This window comes from Calonectris borealis, chromosome 25 (assembly GCF_964195595.1).
Source record: "Calonectris borealis chromosome 25, bCalBor7.hap1.2, whole genome shotgun sequence".
NCBI lineage: Eukaryota > Metazoa > Chordata > Aves > Procellariiformes > Procellariidae > Calonectris > Calonectris borealis.
The window spans coordinates 2,628,439-2,641,457 of record NC_134336.1 but is presented as its reverse complement, the minus strand read 5'-3'; the positions used below and the strand labels follow the sequence as shown (position 1 = coordinate 2,641,457).

At 69.2% G+C, this 13,019-nt stretch overlaps 1 protein-coding gene across 1 annotated transcript; it reads right to left on the bottom strand.

The window, feature by feature from the left end:
• Positions 1–1,112: 1,112 nt before the first annotated feature.
• TINAGL1 (tubulointerstitial nephritis antigen like 1) lies at positions 1,113–9,731 on the bottom strand. Its single transcript, XM_075173218.1, has 12 exons — positions 9,700–9,731; positions 8,717–9,048; positions 7,840–7,903; positions 5,875–5,967; positions 5,666–5,780; positions 4,510–4,633; positions 4,231–4,381; positions 3,772–3,955; positions 3,424–3,469; positions 2,809–2,932; positions 2,240–2,285; positions 1,113–2,080 (listed from the first exon to the last, which is right to left on the bottom strand). Exons 2-12 carry the CDS (start codon positions 9,015–9,017, stop codon positions 1,940–1,942), a joined length of 1,389 nt encoding a protein of 462 aa, XP_075029319.1. The 5' UTR covers positions 9,018–9,048; positions 9,700–9,731; the 3' UTR covers positions 1,113–1,939.
• Positions 9,732–13,019: the final 3,288 nt, after the last annotated feature.

The following is a 13,019-nucleotide window of genomic DNA, read 5'->3' as shown; positions in this document are numbered from 1 at the left end:
GTGTGCACAGGCCCAGGGCTGTTAGTGTGCACGTAGGTATAGCCACAGCCGTGTCTGTACACACATACGGGGTGTCAGCAGGGGGGTGTGTATGTATACACCTCTGTGTGCGTGTCTCTGCGCCTGTGTGTACATGTCTATGTCTATGTATAGACCTGTGTGCCTGCACATCGCGGGTGGCACAGCGAGCGCGGGTGCCGGCTGTCACCGCCAGGTGGCGCCCCACTCCACACTGCGGGTGCCCCCGCCCCGCTGCTGGGGGGGACCCGGGGGGGCCCGAGCCGGGGGGGGCGAACAGAAAGAGAGAGGAAAGGCAAAGAATAAATACATTTTAAAAAAGCAGCACCCCCATACCCACACCCCACGAGCCTGCTCAGCTTCCCCACCCCTCCCATGGCCCCGCTGCGGTGGCCGGGGTGGCTGGCAGTGGCACTCCTGGCTGTGATGGCACTCCTGGCTGTGGTGGCACTCCTGGCTGTGGTGGCACACCTGGCTGCATTGGCACTCCTGACTGTGATGGCACTCCTGGCTGTGGTGGCACTCCTGGCTGTGGTGGCACACCTGGCTGCATTGGCACTCCTGACTGTGATGGCACTCCTGGCTGCGGTGGCACACGTAAATGCATTGGCACTCCTGGCTGCGGTGGCACTCCTGGCTGCGGTGGCACACGTAAATGCATTGGCACTCCTGGCTGCACTGGCACGCCTGGCTGCATTGGCACTCCCAGCTGCGGTGGCTCTCCTGGCTGTGGTGGCCAGAGAGGCTGCGGTGGCACGCCTGGCTGCGGTGGCACACCTGGCTGCGGTGGCACGCCTGGCTGCAAGGCAGCTGCGGTGGCACGCCTGGCTGTGGTGGCCCTCCTGGCTGCAGTGGCAGCTGCGGTGGCCCCTGTGGCTGCGCGTGCCCGTGGCAGGTCAAGCGCTGGCCACCGGCCGCGGTCACGGGGAGCCGGCAGGGCCGGAAGGCGCACAATGAGCGGGGCCTTATCTCGCCCCGCAGCCCTTCCCGGGGCCACGGCTGGGTCCCCCCCTGGGACGGGGCAGGCAGGGGACAGCAGGGCCACACACACCCCCCCCGCGCAGGGCTGGGGAAGGAGCAGACCTTGCTGGCAATGAGGCTTCAATAAGTTTATTTACAAATAATAAAAAGCAAAATAAATACAAAAAGTCTTAAAAGTACAGCCCTGGGGAGGGGGAAGGGGCAGGGGGACATGGGCTGTGCTGCTGCGTGGTCCCTGATTGTGGCCCCACCAGGACAGGGACACCGTGGGGCTGAGCCCTTCCCTGTCCCCGCAGTCCCCAGGGGGGTGGCGGGAGCCATAGCACCATAGGGACAGGCAGGGGGGATGGTGGGGACCCCATCCTCATCCTCCCCCCGGGCCCTGCGGGGTTATTTTACCCCCCCCGCTCCAGGGCTGCCCGGGGCGAGGGAAGCTGGAGGGGGCAGATATGGGGGTGCAGGAGCCCCGGGGGGTCCCGCTGCAGTGCTCCCCCAGCCCCATGCACATGCCCGCCGGCGCTGGGCGGTGGGAGGAGGGTGGTGAAGCCACCAGCGCCGGCTGGGGTGGGGGGCGGCCGCCTTTGAAGAGCCCCCAGTTGCCACCGAAGCCCAGCCGAGCGCGGGGCAGGGGGATTAGTGGGTAAATCCCACGGGACGCGGGAGGGGGCCCCGGGGCACCCCCAGCCGCACGCCCCCTGCACGCGCCACTGCACCCAGCCGCTGCGTCAGCACAGCGGGGGCATGCGGCCCCCGGGGATGGGGACCCAGGGGACAGTCCCATCCCCCTGCCCGGCGGCACGGGGCTGCGTGGAGGTCCCACCCCACGGGTGCCCTCAGGAGGGGACGTAGGGGCTGTGGTGCTGGGCAGGGCCATGGTGGGGACAAGGACATCTGCGGGGCTGGGGGGCCCCGGGGGGGGGGGCCGTGGGCGGTGGGGTGCTCACTTGTGGGGCATGTCCTCCATGCTGACACGGCCCCAGACGCCCACCACGAAGGTCTCCACCTCGCACTCGTTGACGCCGCGGGCGATGCGGAAGTGGCCGCCCTCGCCCCACGCCGTGCCCCAGGAGTTGGCTGCGGTCTGCAGAGGGGACACGGGACACGGCTCAGCATTGGGTGGCCCAGCTGAATGCCCCCCATCTCCAAGCTGGATCCCACCTGGGCATGGGAAAGCAGCACTTGCACCCACCCACCCCAATGACTGAGCCCCAACAAACTCGTGACACCCACCAACACTCACCCAGTATTTTTGGGTCTGGCCGTCAGGCAGCTGCTCTTCTCCCCACCTGCATTGGAAGGGCAAGGGCAGTGAGTGGGGGTCCCCGGGCACCCCCTTGGGCTGCACCCCGTACTGGGGGCATCACCCCACCCGGCAGCACGATAGCAGGGTGCTGTGTTGACCCCACTCGTTTCCTGGTCCCGGCACCTCCTCAGGGGCCAAGTCGAGGTGTTTACGTCCGCTCCCAAAATACAGGCAGGTGTATTCAGCCGTGAGGAGGAGGAAGGAAGCTGCTGGCACAGGGCAGCCGGCCCTGCTCCCCTCCTCAGGCTCTGCCCCTCCAACCTGCCTCCCTCCATTGGGGGGGCTGAGCACTGCACACTCGTGTCACTTGTGGCTGCAGCCCCGGGGTGAGCATCGCTTCCCTGCAAGGCTCCCCCGCATTGCACCCCGCATCCTCCTTCCCTGCCGGCTTCCTCTCCCTGTCCGGAGGAAGGGGACGCCTTTCCTCCCCCAAAGAAAACCCTTCTCCCGCCTGGAGCAGGGCTTTCCTGAGCCCCCCTGAGCCCCCCACGCCTCCCCCCACCTACCCGGTGATTTTGACCGAGTGGGTCCCGTGTCTCTGGTGCTTCGGCCCCTTCCCCTCGGCCACCGGTGTGTGCCGGTAGATCCCACTCTTGTACATGAAGAAATCCTCGTGCACCTCCAGGATGGCTGTGGGCAGGGGGAGAGGGTCTGGGGACGCCAGCCATGCCCCGGGGGACGGGGCGCCGAGCTCCCAGGGCTCCTCGTCCCCCACAGTGGAGGATAGGGGCACCGGGGACATGGGGCATCACCCAGGAGGGGGAAGGTGGCAGTCAGATCCTCCCCCAGGCAATGTGACAAGACTCAAAGGAGGATTAAAAAAACATAAAGTAAAACAAAACCAACTGCCGAGACGGAGATTAAATCTCAGAAGTTAATGAGCAACAAGTGCCCGCTGGTGTGGGCAGCGTGACGAGCACCCTGGGGCTGGCGAGAGCACGGCGCTGCCCGGGCACGCGGCTAAACATTAAGCAGGGAGAGCAGCTGAGGTGGGGGGTCCTGGCTCCCACACTGGCCCCCGGCCCCCCGCAGGGCAGCTTCCCCCACCCACCTCGTCCCCCTGGCCATTGCAGCACCCAGCTTTGGGGTATGCGGGTGGGGTGCCCACGCCGGCTCCCTACCTTGCACGGGGCCGTTCTCCAGCAGCTCCTTCATGATCTCCTTCTCCTGCAAGCACAGAGCCGGGTGGTACCGGGGCCGGGACCCCCGGCACTGCCCTCTCCACCCCGCCGGGGATGCAGCCAGAGGGCGTTTCAGCACCCACGGGTGGGTGTTGTGGCGATGCTGGGTGGAGGAGCAGCTCCCCCGGGGGCTCCGTGGCAGGTTTTTCCTAGCTTCATTTCCAAACTTGGCTTTCCCAGGCAAACCAACCCCAAGCCAAGCCCCTTCCCGCTCCCCACACCAAACGGCTCCTGCTTCGCCCACGCTGGCGGCTCTGCCCGGCCCGGCCCCGTCCCGCGGGCACTCACGCTGGAGGAGAGGCGGTAGGCGGGGGTGGACTGGTAGATCTCGTTGGCGTGTGTCTGGGGGTTGGGGCAGCGTGCCGTCGCCTGCCGCTTGCCCCTGCCCGTGGAGCGGCTGTGCATCATGCAGGGCTGTGCCGCCGGCTGGCTCTCCTGGCTGGTGAAGGGGTAGCACTCGTCCGTCACCACCCTGGGCAGAGGGACAAGGACATGAGGAGGGGAACGACCACCCGGCTCCCAAACCCCCCTCCCCAAAACCCCCTCTCCAGAACCCCACTCTCCATCCCACCTGGGCTGGCAGCCCTCGGTCCCCGCTTGCCCAAGGGACAGCCCCGGGGACAAGGATGTGCACGGGGCACCGGGGGTGCCGATCCCGGGCTCTCCCTGGGTAACCACAGCCTTGAACCCCCTTATCCCACCCCAGCACTGGGGTAACCTCTGCCCCCCCGTCCCGTCCCCGCTCACCCTCGCCTGCGGAGGTACCACCAGGCGCCATCCAGCCGGCCCCCGCTGCAGCCCCGCTGGTTGCGGGTGTCACAGGACAGGAGGTTTTGGGGTGACAGGGCGGGCGTCATGTGTCCCATGGAGTGGATGGAGATGCGGTCCGAGGCGACGGCTGGGAGCGAGCAGGGAGTCAGGGAGCGGTGGCTGCTCCCCCGAGTCCTGCCCCGCTCCCCGGCCCTGCGGCAGCAGGTTTAGTCCCTGTCCCCACCGGCCACCCCATCCCATCCCATCCCATCTCACCCGCCGTGGAGAAGGCCCAGGAACCGGCGCAGTTGCCCTGGTCCAGGGGCTCGTGGATCATCCCGGGCCACTTCGCGGCTGCGTCGAAGTGGCGGGGCAGCACCTCGTTGGAGTCCATGTTCATCTGCGGAGGTAGAGCCGAGGCATGAGGGGTGCTCACCGCACAGGGACCCCCCGCTCCTTCCCCCTGCCCGCAGCAGCCCATCCCCAGCCGCTCCCGGGGCATCCTCGGAGCCGTGGTCCCCAGCCAGCCTTAGCATCCCCCAGCCCCACCGCAGGGCCCCTCGGGACGGGGACGCCTGTAGCCCTGGCTGAGCACGACCAGGATTTGGGTGCCCCCTTGTCCCAGAGGAGCCGGATCCCTCAACCTTCCCTAAATTTGGGCTCCTCAGCCCCGGCGGTTCCTTAGTGCTCGGACCCCAGCAAGGGCGGTGCCGCTCGGCCACAAGTGCACGGCACCGGGTGCCTCAAGCCCCTCATTGTGGCCTCTGGCCGGCTCTCGCCCGGCCGCTGACTCATGCCCAGCCTTTCCGCTTGGGGGGGGACAGTGCCCCCGCCCCGGCCGCGCACAGCTCAGCCTTCCTGGGGAGGACGCGGCCGCGACACCCGCCTTATCCCAGTGCAGGAAGCGCCTCTAAAATTAAACCTCGCCGGGAGTCAAGGCCATGGCGCTGGGCGTGCACCGTGTGCGTCGCTCGCTCCCCGCCAGCACCCACGGGACCCCCGGCCGCTGCCCACCCCGCATGGGGGGCTGGGTTTGGGTGCAGCCCGGGGGCAGGCAGAGGTACCCCGCTCGCAAAGCACTGGCGCAGCCAGCTCTGCCGACTCAGCAGCTGCGGGGCCGGCTTTCCGATGGGAAACCGGCACGGAGGAGCGGGGGAAAAAACAACACTGGCAGCCTGGGGATTGTCAGGGGGAATTTGCTGAGCCGCTGTCTCCAAACACAAGGGCTGCCCGTGGCACCCACCCAGCACGGCCCCTTCCCTGCCTTCCCCCGGCTGCAGAGCCCCTTCCCGGGGTCGGGGACACTGCGGGGACATCACTAGCCGAAGGGATGGTGAAGCATTGGGTGAAGCCATGGGACAGGGAGGCTCAACCCTCAGCGTGCCTCAGTTTCCCCTTGCTGGGGCCTGGGCGGGTGGGGGGGGTGACTCACGTGCATCTCGTTCATGTTCATGACGGTGGGAGAGGGCCGGAAGGTGCCCAGGCGGTGCCGGATCCCGTCCTCCAGCGTCATGCCCCAAAACTGGCTGTAGTTGGCGGCTCTCCAGCTGTGCAGCAGGAGGGGGTGCGGGTCAGCGGCCCCCCAAAAAGCACCGAGGGGCAAAGCACCCCTTCCCCATCCTCCCGGTACCCCGTCCTTACCCATAATTGCCCCTGTTGACAGCGTCGATCAGCTCCCCGTCCATCAGGCAGGCGTGGTCCTCGCACTGCCACTGCCCGCCGGGGCCGCAGGTGCTGCAGGGGGGATGGCACCGGAGGGGACAGTCAGCCGGGGAGGGACGGTGTCCCTGGGGTGACTGGGGGGACCCCGGGTAGGTGCTGCCCACCCCCAGCCCGAGACCCGCTGCCGTCGTGGGCAGCCAGCACGGGGCCAGGGCTGCTTCTGCACCGGGGTCTGGGGGTCGCACCGCGGCTTGGCACCTCGGGACGGGGTGAAGCTGGGCCAGGAGCCGGCGGGCAGCCCTCTGCACGGCCCTGGGGGCTGTCCCCCCCCGCCCCGGTCCCCGCAGGAGCCCGGAGGGCAGACAGAGCATGGGACAGAAATTTAGCTGAAAAGCAGCCAGGCCTGCAGACTTCAGAGCAGGGCTTGGACGCCAGCCCGGGGAGGGGATTCGGGGCTGGTTGTCCCCTCCCAGGGCAAGCCACTCTGGCCAGGTTAGCCGGGAGCCCTGCGGCACCCACGGGGAGACCCGGGGCAGGGGGTGTCTGGAGGGGCATGTGCCAGGTCTGGGTGCCCCCGGGGAGCCCTGGGCTGTTCTCCCCCCGCACGGCGAGCAATGCTTGGCATGCTCCCTCCTGCCCGCCGGCCGAGCTCCCGGCACACTCTTCCCTTTTAAGGAGCCGTGCGAAGCCGGAGCCGTGTTCCGCCAGCCCGGCCCCGATCCCGCCGGCAGCACCTGCACCCCTGGCACTCGCCCTGTCCCCATCCCCGAGCGCTCCCGGTGCTGCGCTGGTGATCCCGCATCTGGCTGTTAACTCCTCGGGGACTCCCCCGGGAGCACCTCGGGGTGCAGCCAGCTGGGTGCTTCACCCAGGCATTGCGTTTGCCCCCCGCCAACCCCCCCAGGCCCTGCGGGAGCCGGGCAGGGACAAGGTCCGGGGTGAAGCGCTGCAGGAATTGCTGCTCTCCAGGCGCCAAGTGCGGGGGAAGAGGGTTTTGGCAGAAGAGCCTCAGCCCCCGAGGGCCAGCGCTGTTGGGGAAGGGATGCTTTCCCAGCAGCAGGGACCAGTCATCCAAGTGCACCGCTCGGGGACCTCGACCTTCCCCTGCGCTCGGGGACGGCCTCCAGCCCTGCCTGCCTCCGTGCCACGGTCCTGGAGAAACACCGGGCAGCATCGGGGCTTCGGGGAGGGGTCGGGCTGCCTTTTCACCTTCACCTCCAGCGCACACGCCTGCACACACGTGCACACACACGTGCTCATGCCCTCGCACATGCCCCAGATGGAGCCTTTGATTTCCCTTATCTACCGCATCGTTGCGATCCAGCCAGCCCCGCTGTGTTTGCTCCTTGTCTACGGGCAGATCTGCGCCCGCAGGTTCCCCTATCCCCCACCTCCGGGATGCCATTAATACCACCGCAGCCGTTTCCAGATAAACCCCACGCTGCTCACTAATGCAAACAGCGAGCTCCTGGCGTGCGGCACAGACGGGCTGCTTGCACCAAAGCAGGCGGCAGGGCCGGACTCTGGCTGCCTGGCATGGAGCCGTGGCGGCTGCCAGCTGCAGACGCGTCCCGTCAGGCTTGGGCAAGCTGGGCTTGGACCAGCGTGGCCAGAAAAACCCCGGCAGCACCGGGCCCGCGTCGGCAGCCCGCAGCCAGCCTGGCCGCGCGCTAACCCGGCGGAGCGAGCGGCTCCCACAAAGGCGTGTGCTGAAACTTGGGAGTGGCTCAAGGCCCCGGGCTCTCTCTTCCGAATATGCCAGAGCAAAGGCATTTGGCACCGGCCCCCGCCACCCAGCTCGGGCCCTGGGCTCCCACTCCCGCCGAGCCGGCTGCCGGCAGCCCTGGTGCTCGCAGGCCCCCTGACGCCCTTCCTCCGGGCAGGCAGCGTGCCGGCGCCGCGTCGGCGGTGCCCGCGTGGCACGGGGAGCGTGGAGGCACTCACCACAGGTTGCAGTTCTCCCGATACGTGGCTCCGGTGGGATAGCTGCGGCCGGCGCGGGCACAGCCTGGATGGGAGAGGAGAGAGCCCTGGTGAGCGCCCAGCTGCATCGGGGGTCCCACCAGCACCCCCATGGCTCCAGGGGGTAAATAAATGCAGTCCTTAAAGCCAGGCAGGTGCTCAGCTGCAGCTCGGCACCTCCAGACCTGTGTGCCCGTCCAGCCGGGGCACAATGGGGACCAGCTTGTGCCCCATAGCACAGGGTGGGAGCAGGGCTGGCTCGGCGCCGGGAGGGTTAACCATGGGACTGCGCATGGGGCTGCCGAGCAGAGCCGGCCTCGCACGCACAGGCTGGCGGGACTGGGATAAAGGGGCCGGTTGTACCCGGGAGCTGGCTCCGCTCTGCAGGGACTTCTTAGAGAGCCTTGTGCTGCGTGGCGGGGGCTGCCCGTGCCCCCCGCTCGCCCCCGTCCGCCCCAGCTGCCGGGCGGGTTAAGTCAGGGCCAGCATCCGCCTGCCCCAGACATGACCGGGGAAGCCAGGATGGAGCACCATCCGCCCCTGCTCTGCCCCACAGGTACGCGCCGCTGGAGCTGCCCCTCTGCCCTCCTGCCCCCTGCAACCCTGCCCACGGGAACACGCTGCGGGCTGCTCCCAGCCCCGTTTTTGGGAGCCCGGCCCCAGCCCAACCGCTTCGCACAAGTTTCCGCAGCTCCGAGGCGTCCAGAGCGGCTCTGCAGCCAGGGCCGGGCTGTGGGGTGTCGCGTCCGGCTGCATCCATTATCCAGAGGGGCACCAGCGGCATCACACAGCATGTCAGGCACCCCAGGGCTGGCCCCTGGCACCCACGGGCCCCCAGCTGGGCTGGGGGCTGCCTCACCTGGGGCTTTGGGGAAGGGGGCCGGGATGCCCAGGCAGTACTCCCAAAAGTCAGGGCAGCAGTCAGAGATGGTGCGGTTGCAGAAGAGGTCGCAGTAGCAGAGGGTGTCGTGGTAGGGCACGGTGCAGCCGTCGTCGCGGCCGTGGCAGCAGACGTCCCCTCGCTGGCAGTAGGACCCACCAGCATCATAGACCCCATGCTCGTACAAGCCGGGGCCCAGCTCCCGGCGGGTGCGCACCCGGGAAGCCAGGGCCGCCTCGGCCAGCAGCCAGAGGGAGAGCAGGGCCCGCAGCAGGCGCATGTCGTCGGCAATGTCCCCAGACCTGCAGCCGCTGCAGAGGGAGGGCAGTGAGCGGGGGGGGCAGCCCGGGGCTGGGGGTCCTGTGAGCACAGGGCAGCTCCGCACCCCATGCCAGCCCCGCACCCTACACCAGCCCCGTCCCGCTGGGTCGCCCACCCCAGCCAGCACCCAGCACGCCGCCCACCGAGCCCCGAGACGTGTCCCAGGGCACCTTGCCCCCTCCCTGCCCTCCCTGGGACGCTCAAAATCTTCAGGTTTCTTAACTCCCCTTGCGACCACCCTGGCTCTGGGGACCCGCAGCCACAGCACGATGCCCCAAAACACTGGCTCCCCCCTGGGTGCTCACTCCCCGGGCGGCCGAGGGGCCCCGTGCCCACCCACACCTTACCCCCCTGCTCCAGAAGCAAAACCCCAGTGGGACGGGGCCCCCCAGGGCACCCGGGGGGGGCTGCCCAGGGCCCGGGCCCGGGCCCGGGCCCAACCCCCGTCCCAGCCCCGTTCCCGGTCCCCGCCGCCGCGGAGGCGCGGGCAGTGCGATGAGCTCCCAGGTCTCAGCCTGCGGGGCCAGGGGGACGCTGGGGACGGTAGGAGAAGGGGAGGGGGGCTGGTCCGGGGAACCCACGGGGAACCCACGGGGAACCCACGGGGCACGACCCCTTCCCGTCCCCCCGCTGCCCCGTACCTGCCGCGCCCGCCGCTCCGCGCCGCCGCCGCCGAGCGCCTCCTCCGGCCCCGCCGCTCCTTATAGCCGCGCCCCGGCCGGGGGGGCGCGGGGAGGTGCCGGGGGCAGCCGCGATCCGGCCGGGCCGCGCTGCCCCTCCCCGGGCGGAGCGGAGCGGGACGGGGCGGGGGTCGGGGCCGGGGCTCCCGTCGGGGCGGGCGGGAGAACCGCGGCCCCGACGCCCCTCGGCCGGGGTCCCTGGCGGCGCCTCCTCCCCCGCGGGGCCGGGGGTCTCCCCGGCTCCGGCTCCCCGTGTCCCCCCCACCGTGTCCTCGCAAACTGGGGGGTCCCGGCAACCCTGCCAGCACCCTCCATTCCATCCAGGGGATTCCCCACTGCTGCCGGGTGTAGGGGTGTAGGGAGAGGAGGAGAGGAGAGGGGGGCTGCGTGACTCCCCTCTCCCAGCACCCCGGCTGCAGTGTGGGCAGCTGGATGCAAGCGAGACTGGGACATCTCATTACAGCTCGGGACACAGAGCCACTGTCACTTGGAGTCAGCTTCGTGTCCTCGCTGCCAGCGCCAACGTCCAGCCAGGTGCTCAGGACCCGGGGAGGGGGGTCTCGGCCGCCCCACAGGCTGTGGTTCCCTCTGCAGCACCAGTGCTCGCTGTAGGGCTTCGGCTGCCTGCCCCGGGGGCTGCTGCCTGCCTCCGGCCCGCGAGGAGCATCTCCCGGCCACTGCCAAAGGATTCCTCGAAGATGCCTCATGGCAGCCAGCACGGGAGGCACTGTGGGTGGCGGGAGGGAGCGGGGTTCCCCAGGCAGCTGTGAAAGCCGGGGCAGGGCCTGAGCCATGGGCAGGAGGGCTCCTGGCTCCTGACTGCAGCCCACGGAGGGGATGCTGTGGCCGGTCAGGGTGTGCTTGCACCCGGTGCCCGTGTGCGGGGAGCAGCACATCCCACCGGGCATGAGGACTGCCTGCTCCCCAGGACCCCAGGGCGCTCTGGGTGCCCAAATGAGGGTCCTGCAAGAGCCCCATCCGCTGGGACCCCCACCCCGCTGCTTGGCCAGCGCTCTCGGAAGGGCCTTTTCCTGCAAGCGCGGCCTTGGGCAGAGCGCACCGAGCTGGAGGGCTGCTGAGCGCCTCAGGAAGGAACTGGGTCCGGCCCGGAGTCCGACTGTCTCCAACCACACGTACTTTCTCCATGACTGGACTGACAGGAATCCAGAGTGAGTCACGAATTCCCCAAGACCCTCAGGGGACAAAGCAAAGCCACTGGTGAAAAGGACATCCCCAGCTTCTGCTCCCGGTCCTTGTGCTCCTGCCAGGCAGCTCCCTGGCAGCAGCTGAGGACGCCGTGAGGCGCTGCCGGCAGAGCCGGTCCCTTCCCATTCCCGTCACAGCCCCCAGCCCCCCCCGGCCGATAAGGGCTCGTGTGCGGAGGCGGGAGCGGCGACAGTCCAAGCACTTGCGAGCCCCCCTCCGCCTCCTGCAGCCGTGCTCGGCGTGCCAAGCGTCGCTCTCGGCGGGATGCGGCGAGCCAGCACTGCGGGGTCACGGCTTGCTGCGTCCCTCTGATGCTGGCATTTCGCCCCTGCGTGTCCCTGCCGGCCAGGCCTGTCCCCACACCGGGGAGTGGCAGCCTCTCGCACACGTAAGGGAGCCAAGGTGGAGCGGGGTAAAGTCCAGCCAGGGCACCTTGGGCCCACGTGGCCGCGGGAAGCAGAGCCGAGTGCCATGGGCTGGCACGCATGCCTGCCCTGCCTTCGTCACCACCGCCTGCGGCTGCACTGGGGGAGGGAGAAGGCCCCAGTGCCCCTGAGCCCCACTGCACTGAGTCCTGCAAAGAGTCCGACCCAGGTGGGTTGTCCCCAGATGCCCCCCGGCGCAGCAGGGACACGCACAAGCTCTGCCAAGCTGCACCCATTGCACAGCACTGCCATCCCCATGGGGCGCAGGGTGAGCGCCCTTGTGATGCACAACTCCACGGCAGGGTGAAGACCCCGCTGTTGCGGAGATGCATCCCTCCAAACCCACCCCAGAAAGCCACCCAGCTGGCTGGGGGAGCCGGGCAGAGGCCGGTGCAGTGCCGCCCCGGCACAGCTCGCTCACACGGGACTTTCCGGGTGCTGCCGTGTCCTGGCTCCCCTTCAAAGCCTCTGCTTCAAAGCAGCCCCGGGGCTGCACGCGAGCCGGACGTGCGCAGCGCCGGGGGTGGCTGAGGCTCCCCAGGGATCGCGCCCCGCACGCCAGGTGCTCGGTGGGGCCGGGGGACCGGAGTCACCCCGAGATCCCTGTCCCAGCAGGCTGGGGCAGCTCTGGGGGCAGCAGGGCCGATGCAGCTGGGGCAGGAAGGTGCTGGCCCCCGCAGTGCTCGGCACAGCCCAGTGCTCTGGGACAAGCCAGGAACGGGTTTGTTGGCAAGAGGCAGCCAGGAAAGGCAGGGTCCGACCTGCAGCAAGCCCCAACTTCCTCCCCAGCCAGTGCTGGGGCAGGGCGGCGCGGAAAGAGGCCACCCCCAGCCCCCCGATACTCGCAGGCTGGGGGACACATCATCCCTGTGGGGTGCTGGCACACGGGGCTGGGGTGAAGGCTTTGCCGTCCCTCGAGGGGTTGTGGTCTCCTGGGGAAGGGGGCTCACACCCCCGCCTTCCCTGGGATGGCCCTGGGGCCATCGCAGCGTCATCCCCACTTGGGGACACACCGTGACACTTCTAAAGAGGCAGACGGGGCATGGCCCTTCCCGCGGCAGCGACCCTCCCAGCCAGCCCCGGGCTCCAAACGCAGGGCAACGGGCCCCTCTGCAGCGGCATCAGGCCTGCAGCCCCCAGGCACGCAGCACCATGGAGCTGGGGAGGGCGATCGAGCCAGAGCTGGGACCCTGCTCCCATGTCACGGGGGGTGACTATGGCTCGAGGGGAGCCTGGGAGGGAGCAGGGACGTGGCCGGACGCCTGGGTCCCCTGGCCGGACGCCTGGGTCCTCCGGCCGCGGCACTCGGCGGCAGGGCTGGAGTGCCACCTCTCGGGAGAGCCGGGAGAGAGACAGCAGGCAGGCAGGCAGCCTCTACTCCAAATTTTAATGAAACAAATAAGTTAATAAGTTAATCAAGTGAGGTAACTACCGCTGGCTGGGGAGGTCTGCGGGGACCAGCCAGCCTCGGGAAGGGTCCTACGAGTTAGCTCCTGCGTGCGGCTGCAGGCAAAGCTCTCGCATGCACCCTCGCCCCATGGCCGGGCACCCACAGCACCCACACACCAGCCCACCGCCTGTCCACTCATGGCACCCGGCTGTCCCCTCGTGCCCCCACGGCCCGGCCGGGGACACGGGCACCCCCGGGGC